The sequence below is a fragment of the Strigops habroptila genome, chromosome 11, assembly GCF_004027225.2.
Source record: "Strigops habroptila isolate Jane chromosome 11, bStrHab1.2.pri, whole genome shotgun sequence".
NCBI classification, from domain to species: Eukaryota; Metazoa; Chordata; class Aves; order Psittaciformes; family Psittacidae; genus Strigops; species Strigops habroptila.
In genome coordinates this window covers 24,430,836-24,454,389 of record NC_046360.1, presented here as the reverse complement: position 1 = coordinate 24,454,389, position 23,554 = coordinate 24,430,836, and the positions used below count along the sequence as shown (strand labels likewise).

At 36.0% G+C, this 23,554-nt stretch overlaps 1 protein-coding gene across 6 annotated transcripts in view; it reads right to left on the bottom strand.

Annotated features, from left to right (window-relative positions):
* CACNA2D3 (calcium voltage-gated channel auxiliary subunit alpha2delta 3) overlaps positions 1-23,554 on the bottom strand; it is a 546,863-nt gene that overhangs the window by 275,833 nt on the left and 247,476 nt on the right. For all 6 annotated transcript variants that reach the window (XR_003993879.1, XM_030502305.1, XM_030502306.1 and 3 more), the window contains one exon: positions 2,337-2,499. Coding sequence is in view for 5 of the 6 variants with exons in the window: in XM_030502305.1 (XP_030358165.1) it covers positions 2,337-2,499 (163 nt within the window). In the remaining variant the exon portion in view is untranslated. The remainder of the gene's footprint in view (positions 1-2,336; positions 2,500-23,554) is intronic.

The window sequence follows — 23,554 nt, the reverse complement described above, 5'->3', positions numbered from 1 at the left end:
TGGAAAAATAATGGAACCCGATTTCAGCCATCAGATCTTTTTTAAACTTTTAGCAACAAGATTATAAAGCTTGGTATTAGTAATTAACTAGAGATCAACTAACTAATCCTTTAAACATCTCTTGAATAAGCTAAATGGACAGAGCTCCTGAAGTCTTTCAGTCTAAGGCACGCTTTTCAATCCTTTGAACCCTGTAACTCTCCTCTGAACCCACCAAAAATTATCAATATCTCTACAAATAAAAAACCCAAAATGAAGAAAAACACTTAGAATTCACTTACAAATAAAGAGTTCATTTTTTTCTATGCTAACTTGAGAGTCCTGTGTTTAAATATTCAATGATCACACTTATTTCTATTCAACTGTGAGATTGAGCTGTGGTTTTGCTTAGTAATTCAATAAAAAAAACATAACCTGGAAATGAACAGGCATTTTCTAGAGAAATTGTGCTGTGCAGACACTTAGTTGTAAACCTATCAGTATCTGCTGCCTGTATCCTCAGGCTGGGATTTAATTAACTTGTTACCACCCCTCTGCATTATGGAACTGAAGAAATGGACAACAAAAAAACACAAGTATACAGGCCATTTTTTGGTAGAAGTAATATTTCCAGACACTGTCAGTCTCCAAGCCGAGACTATCATGTCCACGTGTAAGGAAAATGCCAGCAACAAACCAGATTTCAGCAGTTGGAATACATTAATACGATTTAAAACAAAAAATAAAACTAAAAAAAAAAAAAAAGTTTTTCTACAGCTGTATAAAGCAACGATTTTGGCTGGTTTGAATTAGTCAAAGTGGAAACAGGAATCATCACAGAGCTCTATCTTCCCCATCTCCACAGGCAATCCCTGTGTTAGAGGCCAAAACAAGATGCAACAAGCCCTTTAACTTTGACCTTTAACTGTAATTAATCAGCATATAAAAATGTATTCTATATGTAGCAATTCTACATATCACGTAACTGAAGATCCTTCAGTTTTACTGCTCTCACTAAGTACCTACTCTGGTTTTGCTTCTCCAGAAAAACATGATTGCCTGACTTCTATATCCCTTTGCATCCATACCTTTTTTTTCTTCTTCCTGCTCCTTAGCAATTCTGGAATGAACTAATTTATAGACAGGCTCAGTTAAATAAATATTAGTACTTGCACACAAAAAAAAAAAATAATGGTTTGCTAGCTTTAGAAGCTTTAAGCATTTTCAAAATCTTTTAAAAATATTAATAATTTCACAGCCTTTACATACTCTCTAGGAAGCTTTGCTATTTTCTAATCTCAAACTTTGCTGTATGATTTCTGGTTTCTCAAGTCTGAATCATAACTTCAAAGAGAGGCTGTCATACCAATTGCTTCTCTTACCAGCCCAACCTATCCTAATTAATTCTCCTTCTATTTTTGATTACACAATATCCTTGCATAAATTACCACAATCGCTAGCCTGGACTGTATTATGAGGAAAGCATTTAATGTATTTTTAGCTATCTTTTAGCATAGTTAAAATAAGGAAGAGGAACCAGATAATGAGATTAGGCAGCTCTCTACAGACCGATGACACATATACTGTAGACATTGTTCAGAAACTTTGGTGCTTTCCTTCTTAATTTTTCAGTTATTACAGGCTTGGGAACAATAAGTAGATGGGTGCTGCATAAGCACAGTAAAATTAGAATATTCTGCTGTCTGATCCAAGAGAAGCAGTAAAAGAAAAACGAGCAAGCGTGTACCCAAGTTCAGTTTGCATTCCCAATCTTTAGACCTAAGTCCATATCTCCTAATATCTAACCTAGCTACTTGTTACTTCTATGTGCTATTCAGCACCTATGACAAATAGTCAGGGTAGTAGAAATTTTAATGTAGTTTATTCTTCCTAAATATTATCTAAAAACTCACAGCAGCTGTGTATACAGCCATATACAGCTAGAAGTATTCCCAGAAGCTTGAGAGCATAAATCTAATAAAATATTCCTCACCCATCTACCCTGTAGCTTCAAAAGACACTTCTAGCTCTCAGCAAAGACAGAATGTGACTTGTGACAATGCGAGATCTGTTCGACTGATTTGGAGATCCTGGAAAATAATTAATAAGAATAAGCATATTCTACCACATTCTATGACAGAATTCATGCAAGTCCAATATGCAAACCACTGACTATATTAAATTGCTAAATTGCCACGGAACAAAAGGATATTAGAGAACTGTCATACTTGAAGCATTCTACTGCTGAAATTTCAGTTTAATTGCAAACTGGAAAACTAAAACCAGCTTCATTTTAAAAGCAAGGAATTTTCTAGCTCAGTCAGTGAAATGATGAAATAAACCAGCTCTTTTCTTACCCTTATTGTACATATTGGTTGGTACTTGCACATCACTCAGACTGATGTTCACAGGCAAGTTATTGAAGTGGTCATTTGGCACTAGAATGAACTCCTTCCCCAGCTCCAGATAGTTTCCTTCTTCATCTCGTTCATTTATGAGCACAGCATTGAAGTATTCATACTGCAATGGAAACCCACATTCAGTACTCAGAATTCACATTCAGCATAAAACCATGAGATTTTAATATTTTAACATATTTATCATTCATTGATTGGCATTTACATATATCTCGATCTAGAACAGAAGAACAAGATATTTTTATCATCTCTCAGATTCCCTCCGTACTGCTAGTACAGGTACATTTCTGAAACCAGACTTATCAATACATCTCAAGAAAACCCCATATTACCTCAGAACTCTGGCTGCCCTGAAAATGTCAGGGGCAGCCCAACAACACCCTGAACAAAAACAATGTATGTACTATTTTTAATACAAAGGTCTCTAGATTTGAATAAATCCCTAGATAATTATTTATATCAATAGATCTATTTAGCTTATTTCAATCAGTTTAAGAACTGCTATCAGTGCTGAACTTAGGCCTTGAGAAACTAAACATATTTTTACTTCACAGGAATATTAACTACATCTGTTGTTGCTTCCCCAACATGTACTGACTGACACTTCCTAAAGAAAAATATTTGCTTTATCCTGAATTTTACAGATGTACATCATAGTGAGTTTTGTAAAATTATGCATACTTCAATACAGACATATAAACTTAGCGGTGACTTATTTTAAACAAGAAATTATTGTCTACCTGTTACAGACTCCTGAAGAGTATTTGCTCTGTTTTGTACAGAACTATAACCAGCTAAGCAAAAGCAATTTAGATAAAATTATTGATTTCTTTATGACCTAGTTTAACAAGAAATTCTATCAAGCTTTGAAGCAACAGTGAGGACTACTTTTTAACCTCTTAAATAACCTTAACCCTTGGCAACAGTTTGTGATGTGTTTAACTGAGAGAGACCAAAGTTTGGTTTTGAAGAATCTCATTAATTTCAATATGAGTCTCTCTCCCAACTATCCATTTGAGAGTAAATCAATATAATAGACATAAATCTATGCATTCATAGATCATGTATCTATACAACCTGCATAGGGATAAATATATTATACCATTTACAAAGCTAAAACAGACGAGCAAGTGCAAAAACTTAAAAGGCTTTTCACAAGCACTCTTTCTTAGTGTGATATGCAACTCATTTTACTAGCAAGAATTACTTAAAATCTTACAATCTACACTTCCATTAAAACCCCCAGTAATACCAGTATCTTAAATGGAGGATTACTTGGAAAGCAGCTCTCCATATCCTGCTTCTTTTAGGTTTTCAAAATGGCAAACCCATAGTTTGGATTTTAGATTAAAGTAGAACACAAAGTCACTGTCTATTAGCTAGATTTTGAGGACCTCCTGTGTATGACAGAAATATTCAGACAAACTCAGTATTCCACAGAACATTAATCACATATAACAAAGACTAAGACACATTAGTATTTGAAAATCAATCTAACGGAAACTAATCTGACATGATTAAACATCTGATCTTAAAGTTATTTTACTTTACCGGTTTATACTGAGATGAGCCAAATTTACTGCATACACCTCATGAACATATGCAGACAGCTAGTGAATCCTCAAGTTCAGGAAAAAAACAAGCCCAACCCACAGTAGCCTTTTTTTTCTTTTTTAAATCCAGGAGCCCCAGGTAAGGAAAAGAATAAAGATATAATTTGTCTAAAGATGTAGTTTCATTAATTAATTCCAAAAGTTATTAGAATTATTCAACACCCCCACAGATGCTACCCTTTTCTATGCCATTTGCGGTTTGTCACTGTTACACATTTTACTCTTCTCATACCAAAACCAAAAGGATGAAGAAACATAATCATTTCCAAGAAACACCAGTTCCCATTTTCTTGGGAAGAAACCTTCTCCATCTCTGCCTATTATCCAGGTTTATCACAGATCATTAACTGCACTGCATGCCTGCTGCACACATGTGACAGCAGCTTTTTCAGTTTACCCTTTCTGCAAAAGCCAGAGACAGTTGGCAGAAGACTTGAAAGCCCAACTTGTACTTCCCATTTTAGTGAGAAACAGAATATTCCTTCCAACATTAAGCCATGCAGTAATGACAGTTGTAAAACACAATTCTACTCCAATTCCAAGCATGGAAGAGTAAGTTGTGCAGCTTTTCCATGATATATTAGATAGTATCTACGTCTGGAAAAAAGGCTGATATTCCATCCTCTGGGAGTATACTAATAAATAAAATTCTATACTACATGCTTCTTTCTTGCCAACCACCTCCCTCTTCACAACCCCTGGACAGTCCAGTTGCACCAGGGTGCAGATGATTGTTTCAGCTGGTTTCCAAACCACTTGTTTTCTTGTCCTTTAAGAGGTGGTTTGTTTTCCTTTTTCTCTGTTAAACATGACATCGCCTCCATAACTGCTGGAGCTACAGATAAGCCATTGTATTGCTTTCATGATACTTCTTGGCTTTGTAAGTCTTATCAGGACTGTCACAAAGAGATCAAAGGGGATTTGGAGTTTTGTTTTTTTATTAAGACCACCATTAGAAGCATTCATAACACCTAACTCCAACTCTTGCATTTAAATATTACACTTTAAGAGAAAGGCGAGCACATTTCAAGACAAAAATTTCTGTACTAAAATATGTAGCAATATACTGTTCTCCTTTAACTGCATTTATGTATCATGGAATAATTTCTACAGTAATTCACATACAGACATATTGATTTCAAGGATGCAAATTTACCTTGCCCCTGGGTTTTATAATATGCTTTGAAAATGGTAGGAAAAGTGATCAAATTTCAAATAAAAATGTCAGATTACACATGGAAATTGCCTCTAAAAGAATATTATTTCCTTTCATTCAGTGGGTTATTTCCTTTTCCAAAGGAGTTAATTAGTAGACATCCTCCTTCATCATGTTCTGTAAGTGGCAAGGCTAGCCAAGTATTAAAATCTGCTATATTCTAAATAAATGAAACCACTCGTTTCACAATTAAGGGTATTTAGGACTGATTGTTTCTTTGGTATATTTAGTATTCACTGATTTATTGGTCTGAGTCTGTATTTTCTCTTTTCAATTCTACAAGTGTATACACAATAATATGATTTATGTAGGGAGGTGGAGGGGGTTAAAGCAAATTGTAGTATAAAATTGTCCTTACAGTATTACAGTAATTAATATTTTTCTGGGGTTTTTTTCTGTTTGATTTAGAGAGTGTTGGGGTTTGGTTTGTTGGGGTTGGGGTTTTTTTTGCAAGTGAGAAGCCTATAGAAATAACATTTAAGACAGCCCAAGTTCTAAACCTGATTAAACATCAGGCAACATATACAGCTCAAAAATGCTACTGAAAAAGATCAACATTTAAGCACAGCTGTTATACAGTAGCTTCTGTTGTCACTTTCCTCCTGAGGAAATTGATGCGTGTGACAGCTGAAAGGTGGTAGAAGGAAAATTAAAAGTAAAAATTGGAGAAAAAAGAAAATATTAAAGTAAATCCATCTGGTGTTCTGACACTGCATTCGAGATAATGGTGTTCTGACACTGCATTTGAGATAATGCCCAAAGAGGATAAAGTCCTGTTTGCTGGCAACACAAATACTCTACCTGCTAAGCACTAAGAGAAAATTACTTCAATTTAATCTTGTCAACGAAGGTCAATATTTGATGCAACCTTAACTAGGTGAGTTCTGAGCGTGCACGATAAAACATGCCAAGAAATTATTAGTCGCATAACAAAATAATTATCCAGGTTGGTAGCATAGCCAGTCTCTACCGTGACTTGGCCAATGGGTGAGTTTACACTAACCTTACATTTAGAATTGCACAGTGAACAATGAACTGGACAGTCAGCACTCAAAGGAAATCTCATTCCTATAATCTATTATATGCATCTCAAGACCAAAATATGGACTCTTCTACTTTTGTGCATTTAAATTTTCTCAAGTAAATACATTGGTGTTTTTTATTTGTACATTCCTTAGCAGCATCTGGTCATTCTGAATGTTTGATCAAACATTTTGAGAGCCCCCACTGTATCGTAATGAAGACAACCTAGAGCAAAGCCATAAAAATTGGGGACAAACCGGAGTTTCAGTTTTCGTAATATTCTATGCTTGTGAAGAAAGCCTTCCCAATGCAAGCCAATATAAACTGATCAGCAGTGATCAATAGAACAAGCACTGGACAAGTCTGCCTCAGCAAGGAGCTGACCATATTTGAGACGTCCCAAAGAATCATATTGCAAATAGTCTGCAGAACCCTGGGCTGCTCCAACATACTGGTATAAACATAGCAGAGAGAATTACGGGGCTGTTAGGAGTTCAATCACAAAATTTTTTTACAGGTTATTCATGTTGGCTAGCAAAGGCAAGCTTTGTTTTAAAATACCATAATACTCAGCCACAATACAAAAGTGCATGCTGTATGATTTCTTTGCATGGTTGCCACAGACATATGTTAATGATGATAAAAAATTAATTCCTTCAAAGGTATCACAGAAAAATGTGGACAAATGCAAAGTTTGTGGCATGCAATGAGAACCATGGGGGAGTTAGCAGGGGAGAACTGATTTGCAAGGCAAGAAAGAAATTTTGAAGCTATCCGTTCCAGTTTAGACACTTCTTTTTTTGCATAACGTCTCAATTAAACAAGCACCTTGATTACAATGGACACTTAGCTGAAACAAGACATCAGTAATTTAGATATAGTACTGAAAAGCATTGTGCACGTTTTGCATAATTGCAGTATAGTACAAACTGTGGTAGATGAGTGACATTCTGTATTTCTATTTGCATTTTTCTTATTGTTAACAGATATCTTGTGATGCTTAAATTATTTATCAAATATTTGTTACAACTGTAAATGGCTCATTTATTTAAATATAAATATTTACCATTTAATTTAAAAGATATATCCTAATGCAAATTGCCTTTGCAACTTAGAAAGTTCTTGGCACATAAAAGAAAACATGTATCAGTTGGTTTCATCATATTTTAAATGGAGTAGTTTGTTTTAAAGGTATGAAAAAATGCAAGCCACAATTTTAGTTTGATATATTTTTTTCTATAGTACAGAAATTATTTTTGCCAAGACAACATAAAAATAAAAAGTCTCATTCACAAAACTATGAGGACTAGGAAGGTGTAAGAACACAACCAGGAATGATTTGCACTAATGAGTCAGAACTATAGCAGTATTGTGGTTACACTGATAATTTTTAACAATGCAAGAACCATTTTCACAGTGTTTCATCTAAAGACAAAGCTGGTTGTCTCTGGAAAACACTAAATCAAGAAAACTTTATGGAATTTGTATTGAACCTCAAAATGCTAGAGCATCAGAGAGAAAATTGAGAAGTAGTAAATAACATGGAAATTAAGCGGAAAGCAAAACCTAGCATTAAACAGCAGACAACTAGAAATGAACAATAATTCGAATATCTACTGCCGTTTCAGCAAAACAGCTATCATCGTCAGAGAATTTAAAAAAAAAAAAAAAAAAAAAGTTTCTTTTCTCAAGACTTTGACAAGTAGGACACATTTCTGAGAGGGCAGAAATGTTCATGATACAAAGTGAGAAATGTTCATGATACAAAACAAAGTGAGAACAGTTATCCACTCTGCGGGAGGGCTGCTTACTAAAAAACATATTGACAACAGTCTCCACTCTGGTATTCACATGTTAATGAAGAGGCAGATGTCTGAATGCATATCAGTTTCTAATGCTCAAAAAAGTCTCTTCTCACAGTTGTCCAGTAAGGAGAATTTATATTTTGAAGCATATGATTAAAGCTCTTGTCTTCAAGAACTTAGTCTGATGTTTAGCAGTATAAAAGTTCATAAAAGCTAACTACCTCATTCAATAAAAACTGGTTTGAATTTTAAGAAGTTTTTAACTTTCAGAAAACTGGCATCTTTTGTAAAATGCCATCTTTATAATTTCTGATTGTTCTATGAAAGTTCTTACTTGCTCCTCTGTACGAATTTCCAATGCTTCTCCTCCCCTCTCTCCCCAACCCATTTTTCATGTCTTTAACAGTAAAACTCAGAAAACACCTGGCATTTGAAATGTTGCGATCAGTCCCTCTTTAATTATGGAAATAGCACAAAAATGTTACTCATAAATTTGCAAAAACAACTGATGTGGTTTTGACACAATCAAATTAAGATGACCTTACCCTGGGCTATCCATTCCCTCTCAATACAATTACCCTATTAAAATGGTCTTAAAACAGGATAAATAATACTTCATTATAGTATAAAATCAATTATACCAGCATGCAAATTGATAACGAAGGTCTCAGACGTCTTGTAAGGATTAACTGGTTCCCTAAAAGTGGCAAGTAGCAAGTAATTATGATGGCTATTTCAAATCATCAACTAAAGTTAAAAAGAGTCACTTCAGGTTACAAGTTCCGGATGAAGCCTACTTTTCCCTTAGAGATAAGTAACCTCTAAAATATCTGTTTCTACATACAAAAGCTCTCAAGATTCTTTTCTTTATCACAAGGCTGAACAAAAACTCTTTGGTCGCTTTTAAACTTAGTAAACACAACAAAGAAGGAGACAAGGCTTCCAGTCTGACATTTTGGACACCTGTATGACAAGCCTTATTGAAGAGCTAATGTTTTTGCTAGGTCTAGAAACACAAGAGATCAGCATGTTCATTTCAATACACATAAAAACCTCTGCGGAATACTTTCTGCTAAAGAGCAAAATAAATCCCTGCTTTGGTGGCACCATAATTTCTCCCTTCTCCCAAAGGAAAGACATTATGTTAAAAAGATACCAGTGACATAGATGAGTAAGTTCAGAGCCAGTTATGCTCATACAGACCTGAAGTAAACCATGGAGATAATTTACTGAAAATTTATAAAGCAACTTTAATCAAGAATGTCATGACTTAAGTGAATCATTTTATAACCAGAATAAAATAATGTGGAAGTTGTGCATTTCAAAACCACATAATCACCACAAATACCAGAAAGCTAATACTATGGAACAATAAAAAGGCTGAAGTCCCAAACCTGGAAAATCTGCCAGTACAGTAGCGTGGCTCTTTGCTAAGGCTTATTGTGTCTGCACCTATTGCTGAGCAAGCGCATGACAGGAATACTTCTTGCAGCCCCTTCCCAGCTGCACTCAAAACGCTCACTCCTGCCCTTACACCTGGGCTTAGCACAGGCAGAACTCCCTTGGCTCTGTGCTTGTGCTGAGGATGCACCTTCTCAACTTGCTCCTGATAGACGCAGAGATATTCTTCCTGCTAACAAACATGAGAGGTCTGTTGGGCTTTACTTAAACCACACTTTGCAAGAAGCAGCAAGTAGCCTAAAGCTTTTCACTCCAAAAGGACTTGCTGTATGCAAGAGCAAAAAAAACAAAGGAAGGCTAACAAGCACTTCTAAACACTTGAGGACGTTAAAACATTTTGAACACATTTATACCAAGCTTGCCATTACTTCTACGCTACAGTGGTGGTGATCCTCCCTTTTCCAATTAGGAAATAGAAGATACAACATTACACAGTCAGGCTTGACTAGAATATTATTTTCAGAACATTACAAACCCTCACTATGCCTCATTTATTTTTATATTAGAAGTAGTATCCCACTGATGTGGGGTGTGGCCAAAATACAGATGCAAAATACTTAGAGCAAAACACATGCCAACAGGTTATCAGGATGCTTTGGGTGAGGGGGCTACAAAATCTCTGCAGCTTGGTTGAGCATTTAAGAAGCACAGACACACACTGAAGGCAGCTTTCTTCTGTTTTAAAGTCTAAAGACAAAAATTGAAATGCAGTTTGATACATAACAGAGATAGCACTTTGATTTTAAAATATCAGCCTTTTTTTTTTTTTAACCACATTTTAAAAAGTGGGCAGGATCATTCTTTCCCAGCAACTTGGAAAAAAAAGCAAAAATCAAGCATGTGTGATTTTTATAGGATTAACTAATGACTTCTACTGGCCATGCTCGAGGCATAAAGATAGGCATATTTTAAACTTGAGCAGCATTGTGAAGGTATTTTTAACCAACTTATATCATTTGTGTGTCTTTACGGATGCAAAAAAGCTGCAAAACTTGATCTCATAATACCATTTTCATTACTAGCTAGAACAGGACTCCCTCATTTCTCTTTAAACCCCTGTAGATCAAGACACAGCTAGTGAACAAGCAGGATCAACAACTTCTATAAAATAACGCTGTAAAAGAAAATAGTAAAATTACAGACTTGCTTCTGAATCAATGCAGTAATATTTCTAAAGTTTTCCATCTTACCACAATGTAACCAATGAATGGTGTTCAATATAGAATACAAAAAAAAACTCTCCATGTAGTTTCAAATGTGCTATAGAAATAGAAACCCAAACTATTTCACAAACAGATAAGCTGAAAAGTTTTAAAGTGAAATCAGTGTACTTCCATGCGTGTTCAGCTCATCTGACACATTCAGGTTGATGACAACCTCAAGGCTGCTTCTGATAATCAGTGGAGACGTATCTGACTTCTTTGTGCCTTTTTACAATCATATGCCCTAAGTGCCTCATTCCTACTTCCAAGCAGAAAGAAAATAATATTTCTAAAGCTCTACATCTTCTGTGCCTCCCATGAGAAGCAACTTTAACCCAGACTCTTCACAGTCTAAGGCATGCATATAATGCTGCTCTGTATCCAGCAAGACCTGCACTGTCTTCTCAAGAAGATATGCTCAGGGACAGCAGACAACTATCTGTTGTCTATATATACTGTTTTGCTGGGTTAGGGGTTAATAACTATCCCTAATAAAATAGAAAGTAATAAGCAGTTCATATCCAGCAGTCAACATCATTTGAACACTAACTGTGGCTCTGAATGACGAATTAAACATGCACTTTACCAGATTTTATTTTTCCTCATACCAACGGGGGATAATCAAAATAATTAAATACTGAAGAACTAGAACAGAACAAAATTTCATGGTGCTCACTGCAATCCAAGGTTTGTTTTGTTACTCCCACCCACCCACTATACACACAGGAGGTTAAATTAATATTATTGACTACCTAAAGGAAAGCAAAAGAACACATACGACATTACTGAATTTATTTGGGAGTAAAATGAGAGATGAGATGTTGAGCAACAGAATGTATACAAATCCTCTTCAAATGATTAATGACTCTCTCATGCAATATAGAAATTTGGTCAGCTGAGCCCACAGTTGAAATAACAAGACCATAATGATGAGTTAATTTAATAAAAGAAACACATGTCTCCAGAGTCACACAGTTCTGGGGAAAAAAATAAATAAATAAAAAAATATGACAGCATCTATTTTATGCATAAAATGAACTTGAAGTGTTTAAAGAAATCTCACAAAGAAAAAAATTGGTCATGAGAATAATTAAGGAAGGGGGAAGCCCTAAACTTGAGAGGATATTTTGTAAATTGTAGTTATATGCTAACATATTATTCTAAATTTCAAGTTATACTATGAAAGAACTCTTCAAACCTGTAGATCATGCTAAAAGCAGAATGCCTTCTGATGGGATTATTGCTGAAGCACAAGTATCACTTCCCCGATTCTTTACAGTGCTGTTTTACATTGATTATACGGATAAAATTTTAAAAAAATACACAAAGAAAATACTTTTACATATCGTACTCCGAGTCTTTTCTTTACTTCATTCAACAAGAATGAGCCCTAGATAGAAAAACTCAGAATCTGCATTCTGGGTCGGATTGCTGAATCTGCCAGCTAAGGCAGATTTGCTTCAAATACTAATTTGTATTTGGCCTGGGAGCTAGCTTGAGGGGCAGGGAGAAGGTCCAAAGAGAGGCACATTAAGAGCTTGGATGTTGCAAAATATCTATATGGGTAAAATGAACACCCATGCACTCACTATGCACTTCCTGTTCTTGTGTGCATAAATGAGTGGTACAGTCTTATACTTAAGATTGTGAAATATAAAAATGGCCTCTCTATGTTTTCAACTTTTAGCCATTTTTCACATCAAGCAAGGACAGACTAACAATGATAAAAATAACAGCAGCAATAAAGGAACGCATTATATAAACTGAACTTGTCAGAGCAACGTTATGAAACTATCTGAAGCATGTATGATTATTTCTTCAGTGTACTGAAGTCTCAGATGCTCATGGGACAATTTCCTACTATGCTTACTGAGCTGTAGACTGTGTTTCTATTGTACTCCTACACATAACTTCAGAGTTATGGTCAAACCACAGCATAGTGTAAGGCTCTGTGAAAGCAACTGAACAAACTATTTAGATTTTCAGAAACATTACCATTTTCCATGTTCCAGCTGTAATTTGTGTAGCACTTTTGTCTGTTCTGAATGAAAACAGATAAACTCTTTTAGAAAAGATCATCAGGCAAATCAAGGCAACCAAAGATATAAAATTCTAGTTTGAAACCCATCTGGCTGATGGGATAACTAGTAGTTTTTTGACTTCTACCCCACAATCCAGCTTGCTTCCCAGTCTTGTTTACAATCATTAGAAATGCAGGCTAAAGAGGTGAGAGAGATAACATCTTCCAAAGACTGAAGAATCTAAGAAACATTCCTAGGAAGGGCCTTGCGTGAACCAGCTGCTGAGAACTGAGGAAGTCACCAGCGGACAATGGCAGTCCAGACTGGGTACATGGTGTCTTTATGCTTTTCCCTCAACTCAGCAGGAAAGATCACACACGAAGAGGCCTCTCAACCATCTAAACAAATTAAAAACCATTTTGCAGCTCTCCTTAGTTACTCTCTCTAAACATCTTAATTTCCTATTTCACTGTTCCCTTCCTGTCTCTGGTAAAGAATAAATTGAAAACAACAAGACATGAGAGAGAATACAGTATCATTCAGTTGCAAATGTTCATCTAGTAAAAACATGAAGAATCCTTCATTCCTACCAGATGTTTATCTATGGTTCTGCTTCTTTTGTTACCAGAACATCATATGAAGAATGACACTTTTAAGGGCACACACATAAGAGATTTTTTTCTTAATTGTTACTATCTTCTTAATGAAAAACATGATATACAGATATATAAGTTCCCCTGTGTGTATCTACATGGAAGAAGAAGAGCTGAATGTAAAAAGATTATAGAAATTGGTAATCATGATTTGCAGGAAAATCCTACATTGCCTTTAATCATTCATTGTAGAAACAGATTAGTGAAAATATAATGTACTTCCTTATAGAAAAGATTTATCAGCTTTGCATGTGTTAACTTTAACCTTATTGCCACAGCTAAAACAATATTCATAAAAATATAATAATGCTTAGCGCCAATAGCTTCCCTGAAAACCACGAGTCATAAGCCATCTAACCGCTGCAATTTGATGTTGTCCTGAACAAAAGGCTTAACCAACAGGAAAAAGTATTTGAAATAATGAAAAATTTGTGAGACTGACCCATAGGTTATTAATTCAGGCTTCCCGGACATAAGTTTACTACACAGATGACTCACTACATGTAGATTCCAGGGAAAAAATTACACTAGATATTGTTACGCTAGCCTTCAACTGCCAGAAAAAGATCCTCCCTCCTAAATAAGGTGCCATGAAAGCACTTCATTAAGCAACCAGCTTGTCATTAGCTATTTTGTTGAAATAATATATAGAGTGACTAGACCACACAGGGATCTGAACAACAATACATACAACATATCATTAGGAAAACCTGAAATGTAATACACATCTCCGCCATTTACTCATCTGTAGTTTAAACAAACATAGAGACCTAAACCAGATTTATAAACTTTAGTGACAAAAAAATATTTTCAAAGACAGAAGGGCTTATGCTAATGGATACCATTCAAAATTCCTAATGTAACACACATCATCTTAAAACAGAAACATGCCATGAATAATTCCTCATCAAACATTCAGTACAAATACGAGCTTAGGTTTACCTGAGCTATATGCTGATGCTGAAAATTTGAAGAGTTTTTTTATAGTAAAGCTGATTGGGAATAATGAAATGACATCCCTGAAATCTCTCCAATTCCCATGCTGAATATTACTGTATTTATAAAGAGTTTTATAACAGGAAGACTTATTATTAATACAAGATTATTTTCTAATCAGGAGAATGTCTCTATTTATATCTATCCTGTCCTTTAACTGCTTTACAAATGACTTGCATATTTGTCAGCATCTCGGGTTCAGTTAGACAGTGACAAGTCCTAAATACTTCAAGGAAATGAGACATATCCAATTAAATAAAGGTTCTTATCTCTATTACAGTTATGCAGAGACTTTGGACTCAATGTGAATGGTGGTTGCTATTGCTGAAAACAATAGCTGTCCTTTTATCTTGAAATGTATACACGACTAAGGAGCTAGTCTGATAACACTTATATCAAGAAGAATTAAGAGGGTTTCCAACTGCACATTTTAATACCCACTGCCCAAATCCTCAGTATGAGTGTGCCTGAGAAGGTAAAATAATTTTGACTTTTCATGCTTCGCTGCACCAGTAGCTCTTAACAGCTCCCAATTATTCATACAGTCAGCAGTGGCCAAAGAGCAAATTGCATTCCTGGTCTTCAGTAAGGACATTTAGAAAGAGACAAGCAGCGTTGACTCTTCAAGATCTACCCATTCAATACATTTTCCTGTGCTTCCAGTTCAAAGTATTAATGCACAACACTGGTATCTTTCAGCCAAAGTTCAAGCTGGGTTTTCTCCTAGCTGAGCTTCATAGTAATTACTGAAAGCCAGGACTTTGTCAGGTAAATATTAACAAATGGGAAAAGAGAAGGCAGCACTCAAAATACAGCCAGCCCTCTGCAGTTCTCCATGGAAAGCAGCTAGATCAGCTCACCCCCATTTTTCCTGGTTAGCTCTGATATTTATGTTTCTTAAACCATCAGAGTATTTCCGATGGCAGTATTTGTACATCACATCATATTGCTGCCCAACATATCTGCTAAAGAACTGTAAGATGGTAACAGGTGAAGAGCTTCACCCTGTGTTTCTCTCTTATTCTACTCATTCTTTTTTCTTTCTTCCTAAACCTAGTTTATATGAAATGCAGATGAAACTAAAGCCTTATTATTTGAGGCTCTGCTATTAATCACAAATTCGTAGGTTAATAAAGTTCAAGCAAGAATTGTGAAATTCTAAATGTTGTTTCTGAAATGCAAAGTTTTACTTCTTGCTTCAAGATAACTGCAATTTCTTCTATTTCAAATTAGAAAAGCCAAGCATATCTATTTATTTCTACAATGAAATTTGCTGAAAATTGATTTTTCAACAGATAATGATCTTTAACCACTTTGTTACAAATGCAGAAAAAAACCAAACAAGCAAACAGAGAAAAAAAATCAACATTTTGTATCTCTCAGGGGAGAGATTGGTCTTGATTTCGTAGCTGTAAGACAGAAATTATCACATCTGTCATTCTTGCAGGACTGAAACTGCTTCATGAAAAATGCTCCACAGCATTACTAGCCCTCCAAAGCATTACTGGCATTTCTGTATCAACACATCCTCTAATATAAACCACCCACAATACTACAGAGCAGTACGCCAAACTCCCTACCTGAGCACTTAACAGACTATGCTGAAAAAGTCCTGCTCAAACTTGCCATTCCTGAATGCAGCACCTGCCCCTCATGATCACACCAATTCAACTTCCTAACAGGTTCCCTTTGGATGAAATCTTCACACAGCAGCTTGCACAACACCATCTATTCCCAGGCAAGAGCAACACTAGTAACAGAAAGAATTTAGCTCTTTCTCAGATATACCTGCTGAAATAATTTCACCACTGTAGCCAGGCGATGGTTCTGCTTTTTGCAGCAATAAAATAATTGCCTATCTGTATCTCAAAGCCTGGAAGAAACTCTTCATTTGACCTAATGTTTACAGGCAAGCTAACCAGAGCATCATTAATTCAGAATGATAAGTAATAATGACATCTTCCTAATATGTTTTTAGTATCTATGAATCTGTCTTACTTGTGTGGATGCAGGCCAGAAGACGTCCTAGAATAGCGAAAAAACCTCCAAACTTACTTTTTAGATTTTCTACCAAGCCAATAGTTTAAGCATCACCATGAGTCACGGAGGTTGACTAGCTGGTGACAATCATGTGTTGAAATTATAAACGTCAAAAGACTGTGATTCACTTAAACCAAGCGCCTGTATTTAATTTATTTATATTAAGCTTCCACATTTCTGAGACATAATTTCACCAAACTGCTTCTCTAGGAGTGTAAATCACCATCAAAGTACAGAAGAGTAAATCTGCAGAACATAACTGGTTTGAATATGACGCACAGCAAACAATTGCAAAAGCACATATACGGATTCATTGTTAAAGCTGCTCCATCCTTGGAAACGTCTTCACATTTTTCCACAGTTTATGCAGGAATTTAGAATGTTGCAAGTATATAATTAGTATTAGAAGTGATTAATTCATACTGTGGGAAAATACAGAAAGAACTGAAATAGAGCTCTGTGGATCTCCTTTTTCTCCACCCCAACTGCAATCAAGCACATGCCTATTCAACTCTCTGAACATACTGCCAGAACTCAATTTTGGGAGCTGGCTTTTCTCTCCTTGGCTGTAATACTGAATGTTTCATTTTTCAATGTCACACTATTTACCATGCACGTATTTTAGTCATATCATTTCACGGTACGCTTCTTTGTACCTATTTTCCTTCATTCTCTTTTTCATTTCTTTCCCACAAGGCTGTTTGCCAAGTCTTATTTGCCTGTATTTGTAAAATAAGAACAAACTATTATCAGTCCTTTGAAAGGCACATAATACAGAGCTCTTGGAAAAAAGCTGCAGGTTTCATCTGCACGGTTTGAGAAGAATCAGGTTTGATTTCTACTCTGGTTCACTCTGGATTTTGCTCGGAGCTGTGTGTCAGGATCAAATCCAAAAATCTCCAAAACTTACTTGTTGTAATACTGAAAACATGAAACCCAAAGATTTTTAGAGTTTGATACAGAACAGTAAACCAGTCCTCAGACTGCTGCAATGCAGCTCAAATTTGCTTGCAGAGTTCTCTGAACTTTAGCAAAAATCTCATTGAAATTTAGCTTTTAATGATAGCTGAAGTCCACCATTGCTTGGCATGGTTCCACAAGGTTTAATATAAGATTTGCAAAGCTTTGGCAAGCACATGCTTTCACCAGTGTTTTCTTACCTGCAATAAGCAAGAGTAATACATTCCTATGTATGCTCAGTTTCTGAATTCAGCGTGTATTTCACCACACTAAAAAAAGGCAAAGCAAGACAACAGAGAAAAAAGTGATATAAGGAATAAAGCGTGAGAAATTACGACTTTGGTCCTACTCTGCCCAGAACTGCAAGTGTCCTGAAAAGATGAAAAGTGAGACAGAAAAAAGAAACGCCTGACTTAAAAATTTAAGTTTCATTCTCAAATCTTGGATTTGGCTTTAAATTTGGTGTGACCTCTGCTGCGGTTAACTAGTCTGTAACAACACAGCCAAGGGCAGAAACTCTTAATTCTGAATAAAAAACATTAGCTGGAGGCTGTATTACCTCGCCTACATAGTACTATGCCCCAGTTAATCAGAATTATTAAGAGAAGAGCCTATGAAATCAGAGGCAGCCTCGTACTATACAGACCTTGTGCTTTCAAGATCACAGCTAACAGTCTCCTCACAGCACTGCATTTGGCCATGCAGACAGACCAGCATCTTACACTGCATGCAGCACAAAGGATGTTGCAGAAAAACTGGACTCAGGTGTTTCTAATCATTTTACCCAACAGTCAGTTATAAGGCTACCTTTAAACTGTCCTGAGCTGCCATTTTCTGCAGTCTATTGCTGTATTGTTGTATTTTATACGTTGGAACCAAAAAATATAAATAAATTACAAATGGTGTATCATAACACCGGAAGTTATTTTATAACACCTTCCTAATTCAAATTACAACTTCATACTCTGATAAGTGTATTTGTACTGATTTTAACATAAAATAATCCTTAATTCTTTACTATGTTACTGCTTGTGTCAGCTAAAAAGCATATAGACTATTGATTATACCCATAAGCTCATCAATTATTCATACTACTTTCATTCTGAAATAATTATTTTTAACCAGGTTCAACATATGAAGGAGTGTACAAAAGCTGAAAATAAAATCTCACTCAACTATATTTGTTTGTATTTCCAGCCCATGCTTGTATTTTTAGCCCTTGGCCTCTGAGCTACATACCTGTGCTAACAGGGAATAAACTTCCTTGTAGAGGTATTTACTCAAAAACAGCATTTGGTCATGTAATCTCCCTTCTCTTAAATTCAGTATATTCTACTGTATTCAGCTTGGTTTATAAAAGGTTATGCTTACTGCAAATTCTAAGTCTTGGAACAGATTTTATTAAATTAAAATTAATTTCCTTCAAAATGCCTGCCCTTTTACATCTGAGGAGAACATTCTGACTTAATATTTTGAGAGGAGGAAAATCCCAGTTAATTAGGGGGAAAAATACATGCACACCCCCACCTCTGACAACAGACATGCTTTGACCCTTGTAGAGCACAGTCTTCCCGCACCCCAGTGCACCCTACAAGCTCTGCCTGAGGTTTCTCATGAGGAGCACCCCACACTGTCCTGGTCCCACCACCTCTGCAGGTCCAGGTGCACCAATGGGGTTTGAATGCAATGATGTTATTGGAAACCCTGTACCAAGGTCTGTTCCCTCTCCCGTTTGGTTGCTAGGAAAGTGGCATCAGCGAGGTACTTTATTGCCAGACAAGAAGTTTCCTGACATGGGCAACTTGCCCATGGTTTGAGGTAAGGAGACATTACTCAGAAAACATCTTCCTTCCACAGAAATGAAAACTGTACTGGATACTCAGATTTCTTTTTTTCTTTTAGTGACAACAGCAGACATAAGAGGTTTTCAAACCATAGTACAAAACTGTTTTGGAGCAGTAAGGAGTTCCTGCAAGCAGAGCAGTGGCACCCTCTCTTATCTCGATGAGGAGCCAAGGCTTCAACCATCCCTGCCACACTGTCTGCAGGCACAGCCAGAGCCACTTTACTCCTCCTCAGCAGAGCAGCACCATCCCACACCAACATATGCTGCAGCTGTGCTCTGGTGACTGGGAGAAGCGAGGAAAGATACAGCAGGGACCAGGGACTCAGCTGGGGAGCACAAGGGGTAAGCTGCTCCTCACCGGAGCTGGATGGGGTTGAGATGCATGTAGGGTGAGGATCCTGGCATGGGAAAAGAGAGGGCAGGTGTGCACAGCCCAGGAGCTACTGCTGCTTCTGCAGATGGTGGCTCTTGAGCAAAACTGGCATCTGCAAACCCTTGACATGCAGCTCTTCAACCGAGGGCATAGAATTTCTTTTAACAAACAGACCTGCCAACCATTGCCCGTTGGGAAGAAGCAAACTAAATGTTTCCTCACATTTGTGTGAGCCAATATAGCTTTGTAAAAGACTTATTTTCTTCAGTTACACTTCAATATTCATAGAAAAGGAAAGTAATGGGGAGCTTATTGGGAAGATATTCTAAAAAGAAGATCTGATAGAAGGGGAGAACAGATCTACAGAGTGACCTTAATAAATAACTATTATGGTCCCAAGTGAGTTAATAAAATTGCAGACTAATTTAACCACATCCCCTTAACTTGCCCTTCAGCAACTGCATGGTCAAGACAATGTATACAAACAGAGGGGTCAACATTTCCTAATGACCACAAAAAGCTTCCTCACTGCAGCATTGCACACAGAATGTAGTTACAAGACTTGAGCACTTGAGTCACGGACTATACTCTTCCCTACATGTGTAAGGCATTAAGTGTTCATCACAGAAACTTAAATAAATTAAATCATTCCATTGCAAATGACAAAAAGGGAACTTTCAAGTTGCACAGTTATTATTCAGAGATATGGAAGCAATAAAGTTAAGGTTCCACATGCATCTCAGTTCTGTGCTTTGGTCTATATGTAGTGTGGTTGTTAATTCCATAAACCACTAATAGGTTTGGTTTTGGGTTTTTTTCCTAAAAAGAACAGAATACTACTTTTTATCATCATACAGCCTATAAACTCTCTAGAAAGACAGCTCTACTTTTATTTAAATAATCTAGTCTCCTCTTTACTGGCACATTTTTATGCACAAAGATCTTTTTCCTGTATTTATACATTTCAACGTTCCAATCCCATTTCTCTCCATGGAGCCCCACCAACAATCCTCGCCTCTCAGAATCTAACCAGGGCACAAAGGGCTTTCTCAACGGATGTATCCCTCTGCATTTTTCTATCAATTCACAGCATTCCACATACTCCACAAAGTACTCAGATAAATCTAAATCTAACCGAATTGAATGGGCAGGAGGTCTTTATATGCCTGTAGGTTTTCATTGTTACTCAGTCTTGTTACTCACAGGCTGTTGCAGGTTACTTACAAAATACACATATACTGTGTATTTTTCAAGCAAATGGCGACTTTCATTGACACTGGCTGGCACACAATATACATTTAAAGCTGCAACAAAAATATTTGATCCTATATGGAAAAAAGTATTAAAATAACATAATTAAAGGCTGTATTAAATTCACACAAATGAAACAGAACAGATTCAGTCTTATCAACAAAAGAAGATATATTTATCTCTACTGTTCATGTTTTCAACATCTAAGGGCTTATTTGTCCAACGCTACTGACATCATATTTCTTTTGGTTTTTCTTTTCTTGTGAGACAGACAAGTTTGTGAGACATTTTCTTATAAGTTTTGTGTGATCATCTTAGAAGACATTCCAGAATATGGAAACATTTCTCTGGAAACAAGTGACCACTATATTCCACATCGTTGGAAGATGCAGAAAGCAGTAATTCTTATACAAATATTCGGAACTCCACTGTATTTCCTTTTGAAGATGTAGATTAATTTGGAAGAAAAGCTTAATATTTTAACTGCGTGGCCATTTGGGGTGCAGCACTTCCTTTTATGAGATTAAAGAAATTCAAATGTACTGTACTGAGGCCCAGGTCTGCATTACGTTTGTGCAGATGAAAGATTACAATTGTTATGTTGAAGGTTGTAGGATTATGTTTGGGTTGTTTTTACTTTTCCTGTATTGCCTCAAATAGCTTGAGCATTTTTACACTTATTCTTCACCAACTACCTGGTTAAGAAAATCCTGAAAGATGCAGACTGGGGGATAGGCATCTACAGACAGGTAACTGGCATGGAAATGTCACGCCAAATGTAGTAGAGACGTTGCCAATGGTAGAAACTGAATATACAAGAAGTTCAAGAGCTTCCTACTGTATCTGGTATAGAAAAAATGAAAAGGTGAAGTTCTTTGCAGAATTTTTAAAAATAGACATAGTATTTTGTACTGTAAGTGGCTGTGAAATCAATCAGAAACACAGATGAATACACATGCCAGAAGTTTGTGAATTCCACCCAAAGGGAAAAATGAGACACAGAACAATACAGCTATGCAAGAGGCCCGTGACAAAAAAAATTGTCTAGGGGATAGCTTTGAAATATTTATAAACAAGTGTAACATTACTGAGGAGAGAAGGAATACTATAAACAGTTGGGTCATATTGTAACTTTAATTAAAAAAATGCTAAATAGCTGAAATACCAGAGGAACATCTTTAAAGGGGCTTTAGGGGTGGGAGGGCATAGTTGGGTTTTTTAAACAACCATAAATGCTCTCAGACTTGTACTGGGATGAGACAAGAGTGGCATCTAGTGGTTCACACAGTTATGGTACTTACTCCCATTGAACAGCTGGGATATGTTCCAGACCTTTTCTACAGTATTCATTACAATCGTCTGGGCTGTAACTGAGTATCTGGTGAGTATCTTGCTAGCAAAACTTGGGGGGCTGGAAGAAAGGTTGGCATGTAAAGGAATAAGTAAAGACGTGTTATTCTGTTTGTCTGCGCTTTGTTAGCACTTAGCTTAGAATCAAGTAGATGAGAATTTTTTGTTTTAAATCTGGCAAGAAGAAATTCCACAGATTTTAAGAAAATATTTAGTATAGCTATAGCACTAATAGTGATCTGATCTTTATGTATGTCATGTTTGGTTACCACTGACTTCCAACTATAAAGGATATTAACAAAGCACTTTCATACATAATATACATGTTTGGTGACATTTTCCAAAATTTACTTAATACTCTTTTATGAGTTGCATATTTTTGCAGTGAAAATATTGGAAAGAAGTTCCCCAGTTGGGAATTTTGGAAATTCCTTATAAGAGGGACAGTGTATTTGCAGGAACAGACTTCCTGAGAGTTATTGAGATCCCCTGGGCAAGATCACTTTTTTTGCAGAGGAAAAGGGTAGAGTAGTACGGTATTAGGCAGACTTGATGAGTTCTTGATCCAGGTTCCATTTTAATTATGTATTATTAATCATTTTGCAGTTGGAAAAATCTAACACTGTCTATGTGTAACTAATTGGGAACTCATGTTTTTTAAATTAATGTGTAGAGGTTTCTTTTACAATGTGGGGTTGAGCTGAAAATACATAGCGCTAGAGCATAAATTTTAGTTCACAGTTCAAAAATTGTTCCTCTAGAACAGCAAGTAAACAGAAAATTAAACTCTGTATTCGATTCCAAAATTATGTGAAATACTACAGACGTTCCTGCTTTACCAAATATCACCACTAAAAAAGCCATTTAAGTAAACTAATCTGCTATTTGAAGTTCTTATCTTTTTGAAACTATTCTGATAGTAAAAATAATTTCTCTAATAATCTCTGCACCACACAACCCTAAATATATATTAATTGATACTACTGTTTATGACTAGCATGGCAAAGAAAGTGAATGTTACAAATGCTGTTACTACTATCAGCAGTTCAGAACAGCATGTGAGGAAGATCTGAATTGCAACCAATGTCATATACAAAGCCATTAAGCTAGTATTTATATTTAACCTATATTTAACAGAATTGAAGTGTTGAATGTTAATATAGATGTAAGCAATGACCTAATTTAAAACATTTGAAAATTTATGTAACACGGAATAAAATACAAAATCTGTGTGTGGTGGCAATTCATCGCTTTGGAGTCCAGTTTATCAAAGTGTCTATATGCTTCAGAAGCAATTCTTTTCATTTTCAGTTTTCAGATTTTAAACTAAGTTAAAATTTTAGGTTTT